Source organism: Nilaparvata lugens, chromosome 2 (assembly GCF_014356525.2).
Source record: "Nilaparvata lugens isolate BPH chromosome 2, ASM1435652v1, whole genome shotgun sequence".
Taxonomy (NCBI): domain Eukaryota; kingdom Metazoa; phylum Arthropoda; class Insecta; order Hemiptera; family Delphacidae; genus Nilaparvata; species Nilaparvata lugens.
The window spans coordinates 73922671-73938894 of NC_052505.1; the positions used below are offsets into that span (position 1 = coordinate 73922671).

Genomic DNA, 16224 nt, shown 5'->3' on the forward strand with positions numbered 1-16224 from the left:
TGACATTAGCAAATAAATAATATGCCCTCGGAACATCATTCAGTATTATAATTGTAGCTTTCTCCCCAATTCTAGTAAATGTATTAAATAATAGTAACACAATTTTCCCAGGAGCAACAGAATGCTCATTTTTTTCTGCAAGTTTTATCATAGTTTGTTTTCATCTTCAATTGATTATTTAAATTTAGTCCCAACCTGTTCCATCAAAGCTGATGGCATGTTGGTGATAGGCAAACCAGATCTCAGTGACCTACCCTGTAGTAAGTGTGCAGGAGAAAATTTTCAAAAGATTATCTGACTGTTCTTTGAACTCACAGTTCTTAATAAGCCTTTTCAATTACAACAGAAAATGATCGAACGTCTCATGTCTCACTTCTTTCTGAGTGCTTGAAAAAATTTAAACTGATCTATAATAACATTAGTTTTTTGTTCACAATGACGATTTACCCTGCCAAATATCCTATACTGGTTTGTCTGTTAACCCTAACGACTCAATGAGATCTTGGCATCATCACCAATAAATGAATGCAACAAAGCGGTTTTAACTTCTTCTTCAGAATTATTTAGTTCATTTGCAGTTGAATAATTGTTCAAACTTCGTACAAACACTTTCAAATTCATGACACTTACCTGAAGTCACATCAAGCGATGTAGGCTGAGATATTAACGAAGACTGCACCATTTTTGTATGGACTGTTAATTTTGCAATCAATAATTAGAGAACACTTGCTTCTATTAGTACACTCTTTAATTAATCGCATCATTTAAATCATTACAGATAATCAATTTCACATTACATCACATTATTATTCAAGTCCACCATCTTAACTGACAGACTGGCGCTCAGAGCCAGGTGCACCACCCACCACTACATTGTACAATAATTATACATCCTTTTATTATCAGTGAAGGCAATTTTTTGACATGTATTATTGAAAGCGTTGATACCTCCCTCGCGTTCGCTACCTTTCAGCCTGCCGCTCTGCTCTGCTCCCCACGCCACGCATCAACCAAATGAGTGGTTGACCCACCCGCCACCGGGTGCGCCTCAGTCGCCGCCACCCGTTCCTGCGTTTCTATTGGCCGAGCACCGCCGGCCAGTAGCAGCGCAGGTGAACTCGGGGACTGTGAATAAAAGGGGGCTACTCAGCTACCCTCGATAGCACTTGCTCACTAGCAGCCTCCCACTGAAGAGCCAGAGAAGACCACCAGCCGAGACCACAGAGACCACTACCAGCCGAGACCACTACCGAGACCAGGAGCAGAGCAGCGAGCAGGCCAATGAGGGAACCACGGCGAGACTAACCGCAACTGAGGGTCTTCCTTGTCTACTACCCAGCCGATGCCTAGGAGGAACCGAGCCGGCCGCCGAATCCAGAAGAGGAGGGCCCTACGTCGGCTTCGCCAGGTGGAGGAGAGGATGAGGCTGTACACCGCGCGCCAGCTGCGCCCCAAGACTTAGCGCCCCAGCCTAAAAATGGCGCGCGGTTCTGGATGCGCGGGTTGGGTGCCGAACCGACATCGGAGTGTGTGCAGTGGAAGCCTACGACCTGCCTGCCCGGGGTTTGACTGAAGGCCCTTCTAAACGAGGAAGTGGTCGAGGAGGTCCTCCCGGTGGAGATTGGCACGACCTCTGGCTAGTAGATCACCCGGTCAGCCCTCTCCGTAGCCCGGGTAAACCAGAGTGGAGGACTGCGAACCATTGACTTGAGCCCTGCCGGGCCTGCCTCGCACCAGACGGACCTGCCCCGGGACCCTCGCGCGGCATGGTATCGCGCAGTCGACGACTACTAAAAATCTAGCCTGCCTTGGTCCCTTTAGGGCCACCAGCAACAATTGGTCCCTTTTCAGGGCCACCAGCAAAAAAACTTGGCTCTTTTCAGGACCACCAAAAGCCAGTTTTTCAGACAGTGGTAACAAAACCCTCGCTCGACCCGACTGACTGCAATTGATGAACAAGCCACACCTTCCGCCATATCAGCGTATTATTAAGATCATTGAATGATTCTGTCTTTTTTTCATGAATACCAACCTACTTCTCTCTTGATGATAAGACCATTAATTTTATAGTTTCACTCTTATCCAATAATAATAATATAATAATAATTCTGCTGCTTCTTGATACTTGTCACATAAGATGATACCGTAGTGTCACATAAGGACCTTGCAGCATATCAAATTTATCTCTCTTAATTGTTGAAAGAAGATGCTGAGGATAAAATATTTCAACAAGTCTAGATGAAATTACCTAAATAAGCTAGCATCAGAATGTAAAGAATACAATATCTTATCACTTAGAGGTCCAGTAGCATACGGAACGAGAACTTGCATTAGACTTGTGTCAGACATAACTGATAAATCATGAATTTTTATAGCAGTTTCTAAGAATTTTTATAACCATCAATATTAAATCCATCACATGGTTGGAGACTTTTCAAGAAACATTCTACAGGATTTCGAAATTTTTTGTAAAACTAGGATCAATTTCCAAAGTAAGTTTTTATTAGATGATAAACTTGATGACCATGATTTACTTTTGTTGGACATTATTTTCAAAACCAAATTCAGTTTCATAGCTTACACTATGGTAGGTTATTATCCCCAATAAATGTAACAGCACAAGTTTCCTCAGAACTAGTTCCTAAATTTTCATTTATACAAGTTAAGGTGGGTTAGGTAATGTTGTTGAGTCAAGTAAGGCACAAGGGTTCGGTGATGGTCGCCTAGATGGAGCAATCATAGTTTGTAGTTCAAGAATTATATGATAACAACTAGTAAAAATTTTTGGAAAATTCAGAGCTTATCCAAATTTCTGTAAGAGTAAGAGGTTCTTTACTCTTATTTGTGAAAATGAAATAATTTTTTCATTCTATTTAAATAATGCATAAAGATTGACTCAATTTTACTACATTAGCTCTGATTACAGATCTCATTTCACCTTGACTGTACACCAGAATGAATAGTATCAATAAGTTCCATTACTTTTGGAAGTTTTTCTCTCCAAGACAATCAACTGACTCATTTGTAACTTGAAATACTATTAATAATTTGATTGGTGCGATTACCTGCTAATGAACAATAGCTTGATCTCAAGCTACTAACATTACATGATTCAAGCTTGACAAGTCTTCTCCCAAGGTCATGAGTTCAAAGACAAGGTTAGGTTTCACAAGATAGTCAGGAATAATTCTCTGAATGAGCAATTTTTCAAATTAAGATCATTGAAAATAATCTGGGTAGTTTTTTTCCATGATTACCAATCAATGATTATAGCAAAGTTCAAATAAAATATTTGAATAAAAATACAAGTCATAAAAAATCATACTAAATTTATATTATTTTATTTCAACCAAAATTTCCACATAAATAGACCACGTTCTGCTACCAATATAATTTTTATATTTAAAATAATTAAGTTACATCATTTCTGATATGAATAATAAATTTAAAAAGTCTATAAGAGAAACCGGTATTGAAGATTCTGTTGGAAGTGTAGAGAAATGCCGATATACAAAGTTTAATTCATTATAAATTTTGATGGACTGGCTGGATTGTTGACAAGATGTAAAATGAAATGTTCTCTTAGTGTGGATTGTAGATTGAATACAACTTGGAATACTTATATTCCTTTGTTCCATGACATGGTGTTTTTCCTTCAAGTCGTGTATTATTTTGTTGGTGAGTAATATCAGTTTCAAATATTGGCTTCATCCATAATTTGTACTGTATTTCAAAAATCCATGTAAATATTTTGAGTAAATAAAAAACCCAACTGGTTATACAAGATTCAATCAGACATCAGATAATAATTGAATATGATTCCTTAGCATAGTTGAAGAAAATTTAAATATGAATAATATGCTAAAACATTTTAAAGTAATGAAAAATTAGTACCTAAGCAAAAGTTTGAGACTCAGAACAAGAAGTGCAAGCCAGAGCTTCCTAGAGCAGCTGATGAAGGCTAGATTTCGATCAGACAGTTGTACCCATTGATATAGAGAATAGATTAAGAAGAGCGAAGTCCGCTATGATGCCACTGCGCTAGTGTAGCTACCAGAAATTTCGGCAAGAAGTCGGGTATTTGTATTCGCTGTGTAGAAAAAGAGCCTTTTTCAAATGATATATTTCTTTATTGAAGCAATAAAAAATATTCAAAGATGGTATTTTCATGCAGTGCTTATGGATGTACGAATGCATGCACCAGATAAAAATATTTCTTTTCATACATAAGTATTTTATATTTTCATCGGTCATGTTTCATGCAGGCAAGCCTAGTGCCAAATGATCGTTTCAAGAATATTGTGCTTAGGTTGATTCATTATTTGCCAAGTAATAAAATTAAGTTTCGGTAATATTATAATAAATATTTTATTTCCACAGATCCAATATAGGTGTCCATATTCCATTCCATTAATTTGTCTTATATTGTAATATTTTTGAACTATGAAAATAGTGTATGCTAATTTGTATTATGAAATATTATTTGCTAAAATTGTCTATAAATCTTCATCATTGCTATTGTTTTATTTTTCCCGTTCTTATAATATGTAGTTATTTATTATCTTATATTAAATATAGGAGTATAGAGTATAGTTAGGTACCTATACTTAAGTTGCAAAACGAATGAGAACAGTTTCACGAAATATTGTGATAATGGTTAACTTATTATTATTTGTCATCTAATAATATACGGTAATATTAGCGATCTATAATTTTTTGTTTATTTCTCCGTTCTTATAATATGTAGTTATCATTATCTTATATTAAATAGGAGTATAGAGTATAGTTAGTACCTATAAGTTACTTAAGTTGCAAAACGAATGGAACAGTTTCACGAAATATTGTGATAATGGCTAACTTATTATTATTTGTCATCTAATAAAATATACGGTAATATTAGCGTTCTATATAATGTTTTATTTTCCATATCCTAATACATGGTAATAGGAAATATTGTAAAAATAAGATTCATTTGCTAATAGAATGGATCAAAATCTGTATTGAGGTAGGTTCACTAAATTAGATGTTTGGTCGAGTTAAAAATAATGTTCAATGAACAATCATTGTATCATATGTAATAGAAATGACGAAAAGTTGAAAAAAAATTATATTGAAATCCATCAAGTATGTCGAAAGATATAACGCAATGAAGTCGATGTTTTCCCATATAAGTCTGTCTGGGCGCCTGACTTCTTGCCCGATATCAATGGCGACGAGAATGAAGGAGGCATCATGCTTCCAAACGCTTGAAGGTATAGCTTAGTCATCTAACTATATATATCAATGGTTGTACCACTCTAACAAACAGAATCAATAATTTGAGAAAATATAAAATGCATAATGGAAATCTCGAAAGAATCGTCCAAAATAAGAAGAAGAAACAAATAAAATGAGCAATTAATACGTTTTTGGTACAATATTGCTGATTCAAAGACAATATTCGGGTAAGAATGTGATTAGATAATTTACTACAATCAAGGTCATTGTGCGAAAATAAGATTGGTCATGCATGGGAACAGGTTTATAAATGAAATACAAAGTGACTCAAAATAAACGTATAGTTTAAAGTGCAATCAATAAAATAAAAGAATAAAATATTATTTATTGGAGAATAAAAGAATATATTTGTCGAATATCATAGATAGGGCTCATATAATAATTGTTCTGCTTGTTAGCAATGATATGGTATACGTAGATATTTAACAATTTCTGAAAATGCATACAATAGATACCGTATGCCAGTTGTAGCAAGTTGCTTTGCCCGTATAACAGATTCTACAAATTGAATACTAATATTATTCTTTGATCTCAGGGCAGTGAGTTTCGGCTCCCAGTGGGAATAATGATGAGCTTAATAAATCAAGTAATTCCTTCTTACATCTAAGATAGGCCTCTTAATAATTAATTTGAGGTTGTAAAATTCCAAAGTTCTTAATGTGAATAACCCTCTCCTCATTCTAATGTAAAATATTTTATTGATCAAGCTTGATTTTTAAATAAAAAGAAAGTTTGAAGAGCCAGCTTTAATTAATCGCAAATTCGTAGTATGAGTGCCCTCTTTATGTCTAAGACTCACTTGCGAAGATAATTTTAGCTTGTAGATGTTTTTCAACCAGGGAAGTGTATTAAATAGTTGAAAATATAGAACAAAATGAATGCCACAAAGTTAATTCGATCCAAAAATGTAGTTATTATTTTCCATTGATGACTTGCCGTGTTGATGACTACTAATGAAGATTCATCTTCGCTTTCATCCAGGTTACGATCCTGTCAAAATGATATGTTCAATTAGGTCCAGTTGATATATTATAGAACTTAATTTCATTTTATTGTGATTCCACATTGCAGTGGTACAATGTGCTAGACTTCAGCATAATAATATAACAGAGGAGCCTTCTACTCTTTACATTATAGGAAACTCATAATATATTCACCAATCATGGATTAAAAACATAGAATGATATTCAGACTTGATAAACTTGATCACTTTTTATTCAACAGTTTAACACTATAACTTAATTGTTATCATGATGAATATAGTAGTTTACTACCGTACTATATGAATAACAGGAAATTACGTTAACTCTGACTTAACTCTAACTCTGCTAATAGTTCTATAACTCTACTATAAATATTAATTCTAGACTATCTCTAGCTTACTAATGATAAAACTGAAACGGGTTAGAATATGACACAAATGTTGCATAATTTTTTATCATCACAAAATGTTGGTTTTCAAAATTAACTTGAATCTAATTGTATTAATTTGTTGGTTGTTTTTGGTTGTGCAACTGAGTGCCTCTATATTCAGGACCACTCTTATTCCTATAATACGTCCTCTCATAAATACCAAATATATAAATGTACCTTTACTCACCTTATGTGTATTAATGAACATTATGTGTTGAGCGTATCTATTGAAGCTGATCCATCTAGTGACGCGCTGCTGATAGTATGTATTGATGGTGAGATCGGACAGAAATTTCAAAGCCACAATGAAAATCATATTGGCCACAGACAGGACAAGACAATACAGTGTGTAGACAACTGAAAGAGGAATTCGAAAAAAAATCAAGCATAAGAAAATTATGTTCTCTAGGAGATATTTTGATGAACGGTTCCACCCTCTTCATTGTTAAATTGGAATTAATGTGAAAAATTATTCACAGTACCTAGGCAATAGAAAATACCTAAGCAATAAGGTAAGCCTAGACAAATATAATGAAATTTCAAGAATAATTGAAAAAAATTAAGTTCCATCAAATGAGTATCATACCTTATACAATGGTTGAAAATCTAGAACATATATAGGTCTAGTTCGAATGAGTAAATCGATCATATGTATGGTCTTACATTCACTTATCGAATGTGTACCGTATTCGATAATATTTCATGTATACATATAGCCTACTCATCTGACACACCAGTCTTCATTCGGAAAAAACCTTTTCAGAGTGTTTTCATCCTATCTAAAGAGAATATGTTCATAGTATTTATTATCTTACTCCTGGAGCACATTTTTGTATCCCACTCAGTAGCCTATAATAGAAGGGGAGAGTTGAACCATTTTTTTCATAAATGACAACATATTTTTCAAATAAGAATACGAAATCTTAAAATCCTGTTGCCTTTATCAATCCGGTTGTAATGTTCACCGTTATCGTTATCCAAATATGCATTACCTGTTATCGTAAAACCAAACCAAAGGCTTCATTTGTGAAACATCAAATTTTTTGGAGAATGATTTTCTGAACAAGGACAAAATATAAAGGACAAGTATATCAAACCTAGCTGAGTAGCTCATTGTAGGCCTACTTCATAATGCATTTTTTGAAGCTCAGAATGACAATTGAATAAATAGATGTCAATTCTCAGGGTTTTCCAATCATTTCTACGATAAACTTTTTTGTTTATCTCCTTAAACTTGGATAAAAAATGTATTAGGCTTATAACATGAAATATTCTGCCTATATATATTTTTTTCTTTGATAAGTACAATCTAGTATATTATTATTGTTGTTAGACCTATTGATGGCAATTTTGTGCCAGTAGTCTGCGAGGTCAAACTGGTCAAGTGCAGCAGATGACAGATATTGGCCAAGACAGCGATGTTCAATCGAGATGAGCTTGCTAGATCCAGCCAAAACGTGGTCAAGACCATTATGGGCATTACTGAAAAATGAATAAATGATAAGTGAAATTTAAAGATGTTCTCCTGCTAGGCTATGAGTTAGTTAAGTAATTACTTATAATAATATACCGCCAAATACAAAACCATAATAAATATAATGATGAGGAATACATATTTGTGTGTTTGAAAATCCAGCATTGTTAGTTTTCACAATAAATCTTTGTATTCAAAAGAATTCTTTTTCAATTGCATTTTTGCAAAAATTGCATTTATGGACTATACTTTCTAATTTCAAACTTTAATAGTAATCAATGACGAGATATCAATCTACTGACTCAATTTTTTTGGATAAGGGCAATATTTTACACACTATATACACTACAATACCAATGCTTCTTCAAGTATATTTATTCTTGCCTAATGTACACAATCATAATACAAATTAGTGTTGACCTCATGATATTTCTATTGTAAGAATTTACACCATTAATTTCAAGTCATCCTAATATCTTCAAAACAGATATGTGAATGAATATTTGGTTTGGATCATACTTAAACAAGTAGATCAACCAAATTGATCATTCTTCATCACTCTTGAATATGCCAGACACAATTTCATACTCTTATAATATAGGACACAACAAGCCTAATGGAGATGAAAAATTATTAATAATGCTTCATCATTAGAATATAGAGAATACATAAATCAAACCAAGTATAGTGTAGTCTGCGCATACGGTACTTAAAACTAATAATAAAACTATTGTTTTCTGATGTCACACTAGAATTTTTTCCCATTTCATTATTGATATTGCACATTCAATAACATTAAATACCTATTTGAGTAGAAATAATTGAGGAAAGATGTTTTTGTCTCGAGAAGTAGGCTACCGTACCGTATTTGTTGAATAAATTTGATTTATTCATTCATTATTTGTTTTATTCACTGAACACTCACATAATAATTATAATACAGCCCAAATTTATAAAATTATTTAGAATATTAATTTCAAAATAATATATAGTATTACAGAAAATATAGCATTTGAAATTACCCATCTTTTTATCACTCACCCAGACCTGGAGCCAAAACAGCCACGTGTTTAACATGAGTGCGTCGCTTCAACTCAAATTTAAATCTAAGCGTCACCAGAGAGTGGAACTTAAATTTATGTTCATCACGCGTTGTTCTCACTGATAGGATTTCCCAGTAATCTCCAGGAACGACTAAATCCAGATATTTCACTGTCTAGAAGGTATGATAAAACTCTATTAATGGATGTTGGATGTATATTCTATTTATAATGAGTAACTTATAGATAGTCAATGGATTGTAAAAAGTAATAAATTGAAAGCAACCAAAATTTATGGCATAATAAGCAATAAGCAATATGACTTATAGGCCCACTTTGTCAGTGGTAAATCTAATGGTGAAGCATTTGTAATCAGGCTAACTATTTGCGAATAATTTGGAAAAAATAATTTGAATAAACCTTCTTTCATATATTCGGATGTATATTGGATTCGGATGAACATTTCGATTTGAATTTTCTTCTAATGATCATTACCTATAATCTAGACAGAATTTAGAAATAGTATATATACAGGTGATATATTGCTGAAAACACAAAATTCTTGATTGATTCAGAGATGAGATGTTTTTTCACAAGTGGTATGTAATCGATTTACTGGTAGTTACAATTAATAAGGATAGGCCTACAAATCTGATCCTTATTGCATCCTCTTTGTATCTTAAGATTTTTGAGAGATATGAAAAGATTACGGTATGTCAACGTCCTATTAGTTTAATTTTTAAAATTCCAGACTGAATCAAATCAATCAAAGGTTTCAGTTGCACACAATATCATATTTGCAGGGTTCTTTGTATTTTGAAAAGAGAATATGTTCATTTCTCAAAAAATGGGAAAAGGTTATAATAAATTTGCTAATTATAATATTGCTAGTGCTCACCTCATTCCGCAATGTCAAATCCAATTCTTTCATCACAAACGATCTGGAAGCAAGCAGCAAGCTGCACGTTTGAACATCGTATGGCCAATTTGTCATGTCCAAATCACAGGTGCTCTGGTAATAAGGGAAGCTTTCGGTGTATACTTGCCCATTCGGAGATACCACTGCCACTCCAGGTGGATAATAGTAGTGCATGGAACTTTTCCTGGAAAAATAAAAGAAGAATCAAACTCCTCCTTCAAAATGTTTGAGAAATGTTTCAATTTGTACTCAACTGGATCTTGATTACCTCCAAGACAATATAACTCAATATCAACACTATAAAATGATTGCTCTGATATTACCAATGATGTATCAAATCATCATCAATATTGGAAAATTCTATGATGGCATTTAAGACACAGGTTAATACCATTTATTGCTCCTGCCCATTGCTCCTGCAACCTGCAAGTCGTCATTGGTCGCTTCTTTGTCCCAAGCTGAGTGATAGAACTTCTTATCTTATACTCTTTTCTAACCTTGTATTTTGCAGGCTAAAACCTATTTATTTTAAAATTTCCGTTGATATTCCTAAATAGAAAATTTTTCAATAAAAAATAAATTGAATTTTCGATTTAGGAATATCAACGGAAATTTAAAATTGAATAGATTTCAACCTGCAGAATACAAGGTTAGAAAATAGTATAAGATAAGAAGTTTCATCACCCAGCAGCTTTGGACAAGCTATTGATATTGTTGATAAAAAACTATAATTCATTAGAATTGATTTTCTCTTTAAAATTTACTCATTATTTTTGGAAAATCATAACTCAGTACTTATTGGAGATATGAAGAGTAGCGAATGATCTCATTTTATTCAGAATGTTATAATCTAAAACAAAGGCTAGAGCAAATTTATTATTACTGGATTTGGCAGAAATAGCTGAAAACTGGAAAATGAACTGAAAATACAAGGTTCTGGACTATTTTTTTCTGGACTTCTCTCATGTATCCACATAAGATTCAAAAAAAGAGAAGATATTAAAGAATCAGAACTACAATATTAATTGCAAGCACACCTCCTTTTCATGTCTATATTGACTGGACTTAGAAGTTCCTGTGACAACTATAGAGAAATCAGCTGGCTAAACTCTGCTTACAAAATCTATAGCATGATTATCAAGGAGAGGATGCAGCCCATAATGGAAGCTCTCCTGGAGGAGCAATGCAGCTTTACTTTCAAATAATACCTTACCGCGCTATACTTGTGAGGGGGGCGCACATCAAAATCTCGCCCCGGGCGCCTATTAACCTCGGGGCGGCCCTGATGAATTCAATTCATCATAAGATAAGAAGATAGGATAGAGTTATTGTTACTGACAGGCTTTATTCAATCCTGTCGGCTCTAGTAGGTTACTCACATTTGGAAGAATTAATGTGATTCAAAAAATAGAAGTCTGAAACACCTACTGTGATAGCCCCTCGATCCAATATAGACCTAACTCACATCTCAGGAATAACTTCTTCAGTTGAGCGCTGTATCCACTGTATTACCCATTTCATAATTTTGTAATTCAAATTCTAGTGAACATAATTGGAGAACTTACATGTTCACAACGCTCAGATCAGGAAACCAGATCGATGTTGTGTCCGTAGTGAAATCATTCAATCCTTCAAAATCACTGGGATCCCACTTGAGAAATTCATCATACCATTTCTGTAATTAATATATTCCATTTGAAATGTTACGTTAATATGCGATTGAGGAAAACTCAACAAATATATTGTGGATACTGTAATTATATTTTTGTTTTTGGGGATGGGAGTGAATTATGGGAAATATCTTGTAACGAGAAAAAATGTAATTCAGATATTGACGTTTCATTAACATCTTCAGAAACGATATAATTTCTATCAGTAGGCTGTTATTGAATATTCTACAACATATTCATTGAAATTGACTACTAATAGTCTTAAAGACTACGGTATAAGGGAGAAAATTATCCTATTACGTAATAATTCTGCAATAAAAAATTATTTTAGATTCATGATGATTGATAAGAATGTTACGTATATTTGCAGAATAGAAAAAAATTGGAGGTTGATGTTTAAAAGTATGAGAATGTGAATCTTATTTCTTAAATATTTGATAGAGATATGATATTATGATAGGTATTCTAAGGTATTATATAATATTTTTTTAATACTAATTTGCTGATGCATAGCCTACTGTATATTTATGATATTACATTTTTTTCAATTTTTGACGATCCTGAGGTATGACAGGCCTAGGTATTATTGTAATTTCTCCAACATACTAATTTGTGAAGTTGGAATAAGAGATCATGAGAGATGAATCCCATTCGATCAGGAATCAAAAACCCATGACCCGATCACCGCTGCAGCGTTATACCTGGCTGAGAACGCTAATAGGCAACACAGTTCGACGATAAATTATTGCTAGAAAATATAAATAATAACTCTTGTCATACTACTTGAAAAAAATCAATTTTCAATAATGAACCGAGCGAAGTGAGGTCTAAGATTCAAGTCGACGGTTTTGCATTTCTCTTTATGTTTAAATGTTTATATGTTGCGCATTTACGGCGAAACGCAGCAATAGATTTTCATGAAATTTGACAGGTATGTTCCTTTTCAAATTGCGTGTCGACGTATATACAAGGTTTTTGGAAATTTTGAATTTCAAGGATAATATAGAAGGAAAAGGAGCCTCCTTCATACGCCAATATTAGAGTAACAATCAGACTATAGAATTATTCATCATAAATCAGCTGTTGAGTGGATTATAAATTGCATGCCATGACGCATGCAATTCAATATCTCAGAGTAACTTGGTGAAAAATCAGCTGCTGTGTGGACTATTAATTGCATACCTCATTGAATGCAATTTTTATGCACTATTAAATGAACTATTGATTGCACGCAATAACGCATGCAATTAAACTAAAATAACATAGTAGGTACGTACTGTCTCTCGACCTTTCTCTGCTTTGAACTCGGGCTGTAAGTCTTGAAGGAGATTAGCTTTTGATGTTAGCATTTTTGATACACCAACCCCAACAGCCATTAGCCGTTTCCACACCGATATCTTGCCGACACGACATAAAGACAGGATTTACTTTGATGAACAGTATAAGAGGAGGCTGTGGTTTATAACTGCGCGAGGTCTACTGTTCACAGAACTACTAGTAGAGTAGCATTGCGATTGAAAAAATATAGATTCTCCAATACGGTAAGTACCATTTCTAATTTAACCAGATACCATAGCCAAATAATTTATAAAAAAAATATTGTATTTCGCAATTCATTCAATCATTCAATTGTATACTTACGATGACAAGCCAGCACGTGAGGGACATTGTATGGGATTGTTCATTCTGTAAATAGAACAATTAGATCAAACAAACATTTCCCAGCACGTTATTAATAAGGCTTCTTCTGGTTATTATATAGTTCATTCAAGTTTAATGTCAAGTATTATATAGATAACCCTATAATTATTAATCTTATATTAAAATAATCTTAATATTATGAAGATTCAAATCATTATCATCTCTACAGTAGGACCATAAATGGTTCATTGCACTAAAAACAATTCTATCTACTTTTGTTGAATTCAATTTTTTGAACTCAAACTTTCCAACATCTACTATACTATAGAATATATAATGTAATGTGGAATACGTAGCTCCAAATCAAATTATATAAATTAAACCAATTATTATTCTATCATCTTTTATTGCATAGACAATTCATTTTGACAGATAGTTTTTTGTAATCCAAATTACAAACTTCCATATTAATCACCCTATAGTTTAAAAATTCAAAATTTATCACTTTATATAATTTTATAAGTGTTAAGTATATTCTAACGATGATATTCAATTATTGTAATTGTTCAATTCTCAAAAGGACACATTGATAATAATTAGAATAGCTTACCAAATAAATTGAAATTGGATACAGAGAGATTTCAACTGTAGTCTGATTTGTGTTATGAAGCACTGGTCTAATTTCTCTGTCGTAATTGCAGAGAAGGTATTTTTTAAGCCTCAACATATTTGATTTAGAAGTATCATTGGTGCATTCTCCACCGTCTGAAATCAACATCCGCTTATTAGTAATTATATAATCTAATAAGCTGATCAAAATCTAACTTATCTCAAGCATTAGTTCATCAGAGATTGACAATAGTGTAATAACCGAAACCGGTCTTTATTATCAATAAATCAGTGGTTTTTTGACAATTTCTTAGTCTTTTTCATTCAACATTAGGCCTACTCTTAGACAGGATCATTTTTCATATAAGCTCATGTTCTATGTTGTCGTATATTGTCCTATCCTATTCTAAACAATAATAATCTTGACCTCAATTTATATGAATAAAATCTCAATTTGAATTTCAAACTCACACTCAAAAACAGAGTCCAAATACATTTTGAAAAATAGCTTATGGATTACGTAAATGAGATTTTTTTTAAATCCGTCAATATTCTCATACAATAGTCATCCCATATAAATCTGTATATTATATCCATAATATATTATATTACCTACTGTACTCTCATATCGATGTTCCTCCTCTTCTAAACAATATAATTTAGAAATAGCTTTAATACTGATTGAATAAATATTATATATAAAATAACTTTATAATGAATTGCATATTCTAATAAATATTCTACCGTAATCAAGGGCCCTGTGAAAAAATGTGAATGTTTTTAGAAATAATCGAAATCTGTTGAAAAAGATGTGAATCTTTCTTGAACTGTGTTTTGAATACTCTATTGAGCCATCATTACATTATTTCAGATAGATTTCCTCATTAATTAATGAGGCTATTGATAGAGTAGCCTATCCAATACCTAGTTCTACTTTCACACTTCCTTGTCTACAGAATGTTTGATCTCAACTGTTCGTAGATCTCAACTTGTGATAAATTTAACGTCAATAAAAATAATAATTAATAATGTCACTTACTAATAGTCCAAACTTGTTGAAGAAATAGAATAGAGATCAGTAAAACCAGCATCGTCATGCTGTATCAAAAGACTGGATGATCTTTATGACTGACTGTCAAATGATGTCCAAGTCCAAGCTGTTACAGATTGATCATTTAACAAGTCCATTTGTGACGAATCAAGTGTGCATTTCGTTCTCATTCCGTTTCTGAGCGCATTGTTAGAGCTGGTTGAGGCTTATCCAGATAAATTGTGATTTGCATGTAAATATGAATGAATAGCTTTTAGGCCTAAGCCTCTATATATTTTTCCAATCAGGTTTGATATAATTTTAGAAATCTAGTAATTCAGTTGGAGTGAGCTTTAGTGGAGAAACAATAATATTAGGGTATTGTGATAACGATAGTGCACGGTCAGGTACGGTAGGCCTACGTACTGAATGAGCTCAGTTTCACAGACCTCTGTGTACAACGATGTGGGAAAAGTAAGTTAATGGAAGTTGGACGGGCAATAATTATTATTACCATGAAACTCATTCACATTATTTTATCTTTATCAAATGAATAAAATATAAAGCAATTTCATTATAAAAATCGTGCCGTTTTTGCTTCATGCACTCATCTTCTTTGGTATGAGTTCAATTTTAATATTGATCGACATGATCTAATCCAATCAAGATTAAAATAACAAAGCCTACTTGTAATTCACTTATTGATGAATTATGAATCCCTTGTATTTTTTTTTCTTACAACGGTAGAAAAATATAATAATAATGATTTCTATGCACTCTGTCATCTTAACTATTGGAACGTATTCTTTCCATTGGCTACACTCTTTCATCTTAACTAGGCCTATGTATTCTTATAATTGATATTTATATTATGGATACATCATACATGCGTTGCTGAAGGAAAACACACAAATAATGTATGTTGAGTTCTCTTGAAACTTTCAATAGGTATTGTATTTTCACAATAGGCCTATAGGCCATGATAGTTTGGGATTTTAGTTAGTCTTTCTAGTAACATCACTCTTCTATGGATCCAAGTTGTGTAGAAGTGATAATACATGCTCTGTAAGGAATGTAACGTGCATTGTTTATAATACGGTAATATTTATACATAATTTGTATGTAGGAATGTTGCCAATTATTCAAATTCA

The 16224-nt window shown here is 32.9% G+C and overlaps 1 protein-coding gene across 1 annotated transcript; it reads right to left on the reverse strand.

Annotated features, from left to right (window-relative positions):
• Window positions 1-5555: 5555 nt before the first annotated feature.
• On the reverse strand, window positions 5556-16091 carry LOC111047979 (5-hydroxytryptamine receptor 3A). The gene is made up of 9 exons (XM_022333822.2): window positions 15083-16091; window positions 14045-14199; window positions 13435-13479; window positions 11689-11798; window positions 10103-10307; window positions 9206-9380; window positions 8026-8172; window positions 6878-7047; window positions 5556-6267 (listed from the first exon to the last, which is right to left on the reverse strand). Exons 1-9 carry the CDS (start codon window positions 15138-15140, stop codon window positions 6109-6111), a joined length of 1224 nt encoding a protein of 407 aa, XP_022189514.2. The 5' UTR covers window positions 15141-16091; the 3' UTR covers window positions 5556-6108.
• Between the last annotated feature and the right edge of the window lie 133 nt (window positions 16092-16224).

Bases quoted from the DNA above. Each gene is read 5' to 3' on its own strand.
- LOC111047979 (XM_022333822.2), bottom strand. From the start codon at position 15,140: ATGACGATGCTGGTTTTACTGATCTCTATTCTATTTCTTCAACAAGTT. The intron at 14,200-15,082 runs GTAAGTGACATT...TGTTGATTTCAG, and splicing joins TCAACAAGTTTGGACTATTA to ACGGTGGAGAATGCACCAAT. The intron at 9,381-10,102 runs GTGAGCACTAGC...CATACCTTCTAG, and splicing joins ATTTGACATTGCGGAATGAG to ACAGTGAAATATCTGGATTT.